Raw genomic sequence first — 7,676 nt, forward strand, 5'->3', positions numbered from 1 at the left:
AATAGGCCAGATAGCAAGGGAAAATCCAACTTTGAGTTAAGAACTTACTGTTGGAAGTGGCATCATGGCTCGATTGGTAGAGTGAGACTCAGGGACAGTGCCCAGGCCCTGAGTTCAAGCCCATGACTGTTCATAAAGAAAAAAAAGAATTTACTATTATGAGTGATCAACAGTACTAAGAGTTACTTAACATTTGACAAATGCCAGATCATTATTTTAAGGGCTTTACAATTATTGTTATGTATAGCCAGCCTGAGAAATTCTTTTTATCCCCTTTCTAGATGAGGAAATTCAGGCAAAGCATGGTGGGATATTTTCCCAAAGCTCTTATAGTAATTGAAAGAGCTAGGTTCTAAATCCTGACTGTCTAGTGTTAGCTTGCACACTTTTAATTTCAACTCTTTCATACAATGCATGGTGAGATCAACCTAAAACGCTTTGGGGCTTAGGAAGAAGAAAACCAAAATCTAGATTTCAGGGTAAATAAAATTCAAAATTGACGCTGTGACTGTGAAAAGACAAAGAGACAAATGCCAGTCAGAAATACAATGCATCAAATAGGTAGCAATAAATTGAATTGGTATTGTAACACATTAATGTGTACCGTCTGTCAAAACAGAAGTTTGCAAAATGCAAAGTAAACAGGCTTCAGGTTAATGCAGAGACCTAAGATTTGAGTTCTAATCGCAGCTTCGCCTCTAACAAATGGTGGTTCAGGTAACAGGATTAAAGTCTTTTGTACTGTGCTAGCTGCCCAGGGCTCCCCAAAAGTTGTTCCAGCCCCAGTCCCTACATAAGACGGATTGCTTGGAATGGATGATTCCCAAGTTTTCTCTTCCTGCGTGATATTTCTGTGATGTTGCCAGTGTCTCAACACATCAGATATTTGTTTTGTTCTCTTTGCTAGCACACGGGTCAGAGCTGAGGCGCTCAGAGGCAGAAGGTATGAGCCGCACCTTCTGGGAGGGCCTTCCGGTCTTTACCTGGGGAGTGAATCTCCTAGAGAAATGATTCCACAGCCACTGAGGCTGACACCTGGAGACAGTTCACTTTAACACCACAAATGACTCATGATGATTGGACTCTGGTACAATGTTGAAGTTGCCAGGATGTTTCTAGACCAGCTTTAAAAATGTGGAGGACATAAAAGGATGAGGAATTTGGAGGAAAATGTTTACTTCCAAAAAAAAAAAAAAAAAAAGTTTGTTTTAGCCAAGAGTCTTGGTTGTGTCTGGTATCCATTTCCTTTGTGTCCTCTATGAGCAGAACCCTCCCTTTGAGTTGGTCTTATCCGTGGTACTCCTTGGCCTGGTTGGGACTGTATGACTAATTTCTGGAAAGTGGGCGTGCAGCTTCTGAAAAGTATCCTTAAATGGGAGGATCAGATCCTTCAGTCTTTTTCCTTTGTGATGCCTGGATTATAGAGATAATGGCTGGAGCTTAAGCAATCTCTTTGAAGGATGAAATGGAGCCCTATGCCAAGGCTATGGCCCAATGTAAGATGAAGTCCAAGCCTCTTAGGCCCATGCAATGACATCTCTTAATACTCACCAGCCCCCTCCAGCCTGCTAATATGTGTGTAGCAAGAGTTCTGCATATTGTTTTTCTGCAACTTTACTGTCATTTAGGAATGGCTTCCAAGCACACAACTGAATCTAATCCTAAATGTCCCTGGAGTAGAATGTGGTAAGCAATAATTTGAGGTTTCTTATTCCATTTTTTTCTAAGTGTGCCATTCCTGGGGCTTGAACTCAGGGCCTGGTTGCTCTCCTTGAGCTTCCTTCTGCTCAAGTCTAGCACTCTGCCACTTGAACCACAACTTCATTTCCAGCCTTTTTTCTTTTAAGGTAGCATCATTTATTGGTGATAAGAGTTTCATGAACTTTTCTGCCCTGGCCGGCTTCAAACCACAGTCCTCAAATCTCAGTGCTGGCTTACCTCTTGTTCCATTTTTAAGATAGCTCTTGACTTCCATTGGGAACAGATGTGGAGAAATAAATAGACACAATTGTACATAAGCACCTCACTTACATATTGCTACAGAAATTTATTTGAGTTTAAGAACAAATGATGGACTTGCAAAAATGTTTTGTAAGATGTTTTAAATAGAGAACTCTTTAAAATTATGAAAAAATCTACTTTTGTGTATGTTTTTATTGTAAAAATACTGCACAAAGGGGTTATAGTTACATGAGCAAGATCATGAGTACATTTCCTATCAAGCATTGTTACCCCCTTTGTTTTTCCCCTACCTTCCCTTCCCTATCACCTCCACAACTACACTTCTTCCCTCCCCCTCCCTTCTCCACCTGAATTGTAAAGTTCATTTTTCAACACAGTGTCTTGTACATCTCATTGTTACAATGGGTCAACCTATATCCCTATTTAAGCATTTTGTTTTCCCTTCCCCTCCCCAAGCTAGAGAAGTGTATATACAAGATGCAGGGCACTGACATCAAATACAGCGAAAACAGGGGTTATGTAAATCTATTAATGTCATTAAAGTGAATAAACATTTTAAGGAGTAGAATGTATGTATGGCATTTGTAGTTGCTGAATTAATCCTCCAAACAGAACAATCACTTGCCTATTGAATATGTACAAATCGCTTAATATTTTCATAAAGCTTTGGGAGATGTTCATCATGTACTTTAATGTGTGCAGATATTTTATAAGGAGAGGTTTTATATCTTAGAGGACACAAGCAGTGATATCGTTAGCTTTATTTTGCCCCTGTACAACCAGCATTCCAAGATGTATCCGTATGTGCAAGTTCTTTTTTGGTAACACTAGTTTGCCAGTTTCTAGTATTCGTAAGAAGCAAGCTGCTGGTCCTCTAGCGGCCCTTACCTGAGTCTTCCTCTATCCGCCCATTTTCATTGTTCCCTGCACTTGGCAAAAATCTTGGAAACAAGGATCATTTCAAGGATGTCTCAGTTGACGCCGATGACCTATTTTTCTCAGAGATCACACAGTGGGCTCAAGGATTGAATGAGAGGAGCAAGAACTACCTCCCCCTACCCTTGTGTCACAGTCTTTCAAACCCCCTGGCACAGCAAAAAGATGTTGGAAGAAATGGAGCATGTCTTCTTTAGGGTCAGGGTAGCCATCTGCCTTGTGGAGGATTTTGAGTGCCTAAAAATAGTCATCATCAATTTCAATTATGGCCTCGTGTTCTGTACTTAGGGTGCTAGTTGTAGTTGGAGTCGATGTTGCTGCATTGGTAGACGAGCTTCGGTTGTCCCAGGGGGTGGGTGGTGGTGAGCTCTCCTCAGGTGTGGGTGAGCTCTCAGGTGTGGGTGAGCTCTCAGGTGCAGGTGATGTGGTTGGTGGGGCAGGAGGAGGGGTAGAAGCAATGCAGTCAGTGGCCGGGCTGGACTTTGCATCTATGTGAACCATGACGGTGGTGTTGCTGGTGGGTTTACCGAAATAGCCAAAATAAAAGACTAGGGCTGTAATGGCTGTGGCAACGAGACAAGCCAGCAGACACACCAGAAATGTCTTCCACAGTGAACATGGATTTGCTGCAACCTGCAAAGGTTTATGAAAGGTGACTGTTCCAGCAGATTACATGGGAGTGACGGTTAACAGATTTGAATTAGAAGACTAATATGTTTCATTATTTCAAATGCCACAATAAATATACAAAGGTCTCCTTTCTCCTCTCTTTTTCTCTCTCTTTCTCTCTTTTACACACATACAATGCACAGACTTATGAGGAAAAAATACCCCAATATTTCTCCCTTTGTACTAAAGCAATAAGACTTTGTCTTTAAAGTATTGCCTTAGGACTATATTATATTATTATCAGCTACTAACATCTCAGTATAAATTGAATTATCTAATTAGTTCTAATGAGTAGAAAAATAATAGAAGGACATATTAAGGCATTTAGATTGGTTATCTTCAGGTCGTAGAAAATGGCAGAGATTTACTATTTCATTCTTTTTTTCTTAATGTAATTTCACAGTACACATTGAGATTTAATCACTTAAAATTATTCATTAAATAATTTTTACCTGTCAAACACAAACAAAAAGAATTTCATTGGATATTTGATACATAAATAATAAGACAAAATGGGAAGAAAAAATAGAAAAATAAATAAAATAGAAAATCAGTGCTTCTGTGGAGCAGGATCATAGAGCGATGGAAGGGAGCACTATACTGTTGGGGACCTTAGGCCCCTGATATCCGCAGGAGCTGGGGCTCTCAGGAGACCTGCAGAGATGCTAATGGAGAAAGCCTGCCTGGCTGTTTTTCCCTTAATACAGAGAATGACTGGCACTGTCCATCTCGTTCCCAAACCTTACCATCTGTGGCTGGAATATCACATTGTGGGATCTACAACCACAGTGAGTTCCTTCATTTGAACAGCAGCATGACTTCATGGACAGCTGTACAGAAAGAAGCACAGAAAGAAATGAACAGACAAATTCCTATTTTTAAGATTGAGGAATGTTTAGCTGGGTGTGGTGGCACACATCTGTAATCCCAGCACTAGGAGTTCTGAGTCAAGACTGGCTATATAACAAGACCTTGTGTAAAAAATGATTCTTAAAAAAACTAAAACAAAAACACATTAAATTTTTCTTTTCAAAATGAAAGTTTAATCTCTCCTACAATTAACAATACGAGTATAAAATATGATCCCATCAAGAGTTCAATGCAGAAATAACTAAATCAAAAAAGAATCTGAAACTACACACAAATATAATATACAAATAAAAATATACAAATACAAGTTCGAAGTCAAATGATCAGAGAAGGAATATAAAGTGATCATCTCAATACGTGCTCTGGTATCATTTCACAAATCTCAGCATGTAGTCCTGACAAAGGCAAATAAAAGAAACAAGTCTCAATACACTTCAAATAAAAAGAAAGAATAGTCCCTAAGCATGCTAAGGAATACTTGCATCAAAAGAATGGCCAGTATCATATCTACCAGGGAAGTAACTGGGTCATTCCACTTCAGTAAAGAAAAGCAGAGATTGTCTCCTACTGAGAGATGTTTTCCTGGAAGTACTAGACCGAGTACATCAATCAGAAAAACATACAGACAAAATCATTATTTGCACATGATATGATTTTTCTACTAACAGAATCCAAAATAACCAACAAATAACCTATCAAAAGCAATAAGAGGTCATTAATTTGGCCAGTCATCAAACTGAGATAGAAACTCATACAAGCAATTGTGTTATGGATTATGTGTGTGTTGCTTATTCACAATAGTGATAAAATATATAAAACAGCAAAGCATACAAAATGCCATAGAATTCATGTTGAGATAACCATAAAACTTTATCAAGTAATGAAAAGGTAACATGAATAAATCTCCTATAATGAAAACTTCCAGTAGTCTAACCTGTCAGTTTTCTGCATGATTTCTGTATGATTTCTGTAGGAAATGTTAAGAAATGTGACAAGAATATTGTGTGTCAAAAAACCCACCAAAAGGATGGAAATAGATTACATGAGGGAAAGCAGTATCAGTTGTGATTCTCTCTGGACAGGATGATGAGTGATTTGTTCCTTTTCTTCTCTGAATTTTTCCGTGTTCTCCAAACTCTCTAAAATAAGCATATAATACTCACATAAGAACTGTCCCAAAAAAGCATGTTGAGCTTTTTGATGCTCTAAGTTTCCAGTTGCCTATCCAAATATTGAAAAGTGGAAAGTTCTAATCATTCCTTCATTTTGTTTACAATCTCAGAACTTTCTCTTGCTGTCTGTTTATTTAGCACTTGGCACACATAGAAGCACAAGGGTTTTCATTATTGTAAGGAACATCATAAGCCATATTCAAGGTATTATTGTGAAAAAGTAATGTACATATAATGTTGAAGTAATGCATTTTCTAATTTTCTTTGGAGTATGGGGTAAAAGTTGAGTTTATTGTCCTCTACTTGTTGAAACCCAAACAGATTGCAAATATGAAGTTCAAGAAGTTACAAAACAATTTTGATATCAAATCGTATCTTGTTTTTTTTATTTTCTCTACAACCTTAAAATTAGTCATAGAATTAATTTTCCTTTGGTAAGAACATAGTAGTCAAATGTTTTGAAAAGCAATTTCTTATAAAGGAATATATACATAAGAAACCTGAATTTGGTTTCAGACTGATACCAGCTCATTTTATAAATATGGAGACATTCATTGAATGATGAATGAGATCTTCATGGCCTTGTTCACCTGATTCTAAAAATGGGTGATCTGCACACCGGTAGAGTAGTATATCTTAAACACAGAAACCCAGGAAATATTCTCCACCATTATTACTTCAAATATAAGCAATTAGATGGATGCATTTTCATTGGGAAAAATATATAGAAAAAAATAACAAATCATTAATACTTGCTAGGTGCATGACATTTCAAATTCACCCAAGTGTTGTATACCTTATTGTACTATAGGCTTTTGATTTACATATCAAAATTTGGACAGCGTCTAGTGCTAGCCATGTGAAAACCTGTCTTGAATACTTCTCGATTGCCTCAATACTACAATACTGATACTGTTCATCCTGCGGAACACACACACACTCACACACAATTTTCTTAAAGGATGATTGAATGTTCACAGCAAAAGCAGTAGACACGAGCACTCTTATACCTTATGTGCAATACTCACCAAGTCCGCGTCACTTTGTTGAAGATTCATGGTATGCTGCTGCTGCTGCTTTTCAATCATTTTGAGGGTGCTGAATCTCAAATGCGACTCCAAAAAAAATGGCTGTACTGTCTTTGTGAGAAATAAGGAAATACCAGATTTACACTAAATCAATCAGTGTGCACTTACTTACAATTAGTAAGTCATCTTCCAGAGAAAACTTCAACCTGAGATTGCACCATTTATGTTAGGTGGAGAAAAAATAAATAAGAATGCCTGGTGCCTTTCAAATGATCTCACTCGTATGCAGGATGCTGCACACCTGGGAAGATATAAGCCAGCTCTTCCCTTCCTTCTTTCGTGCATCTTGCTTGAAATTACTGAAATTTGATTTCTCACAGGTTAGGAATTTAGTTTCTGCTTCCGAAGAAGCCTGTAAGCCACTCCTTGATTATGAATACTGCAGATATCTATGGCTAAGCAAACAGAAGGATTACAGTGTTGACTAATTTCAAAATTTGTCCAAAGATAAGACAATACTAAGATTACTGGATTAAGAGAAATTTAGGTGATTAGTGAGTAAAATTTACTAACCAAAGTCAGTGGCTGTATTGGATCACAAGGAAAATAAAGTATTAAAATGGTTTTAACTAAAGCAATAATAGGAGATGAAGTTTATTAGTTCATAAATGAATGAAAGAATATCCAAAGTAAATCTTGTCTGCTTCCTAGGATATTATGTCTTGCTGTAGGCTATATTTCATTGTCATTGTTTTTGATGAATAATGATCTGTTAAATCACAAATAACTAAAAATAAAATAATAGTCTGGAGTACTTTTTCACTTCTCACAGAAAAAGTTTACATGATACAATATGTAAAACTGCAGTGATGTTTAATATTAATCGGAGAGTTGATGTCTCTGTTTGACAGAGTGACATTGTAGTAGAGAATAAAGAAAACATGACTTTAAAGAACCTTCTTCATTCATTTTGTAGGCCACCCACTTTTTAGGAGCTACTGATGTGTACCTCCAAATTATCAGTAGATCTGCCTTCACC

General features: G+C 37.4%; 1 protein-coding gene across 1 annotated transcript; it reads right to left on the minus strand.

Moving 5' to 3' along the window:
* Positions 1 to 3,135: 3,135 nt before the first annotated feature.
* On the minus strand, positions 3,136 to 6,697 carry Dynap (dynactin associated protein). The gene is made up of 3 exons (XM_070028842.1): positions 6,638 to 6,697; positions 4,314 to 4,397; positions 3,136 to 3,531 (listed from the first exon to the last, which is right to left on the minus strand). The coding sequence occupies exons 1-3, from the start codon at positions 6,695 to 6,697 to the stop codon at positions 3,136 to 3,138; spliced, it is 540 nt and encodes a 179-aa protein (XP_069884943.1).
* Between the last annotated feature and the right edge of the window lie 979 nt (positions 6,698 to 7,676).

This window comes from Dipodomys merriami, unplaced genomic scaffold (genome assembly GCF_024711535.1).
Source record: "Dipodomys merriami isolate MVZ:Mamm:240054 unplaced genomic scaffold, mDipMer1.0.p SCAF_2, whole genome shotgun sequence".
Lineage (NCBI taxonomy): Eukaryota > Metazoa > Chordata > Mammalia > Rodentia > Heteromyidae > Dipodomys > Dipodomys merriami.

Excerpts from the sequence above, each read along its gene's own strand:
- Dynap (XM_070028842.1), bottom strand. The coding sequence starts at position 6,697 with ATGATTGAAAAGCAGCAGCAGCAGCATACCATGAATCTTCAACAAAGT. Across the intron at positions 4,398-6,637 it reads AACAAAGTGACGCGGACTTG|CTGTCCATGAAGTCATGCTG; the intron begins GTGAGTATTGCA and ends CTTTCTGTACAG. Across the intron at positions 3,532-4,313 it reads TGATATTCCAGCCACAGATG|GTTGCAGCAAATCCATGTTC; the intron begins GTAAGGTTTGGG and ends AAACCTTTGCAG.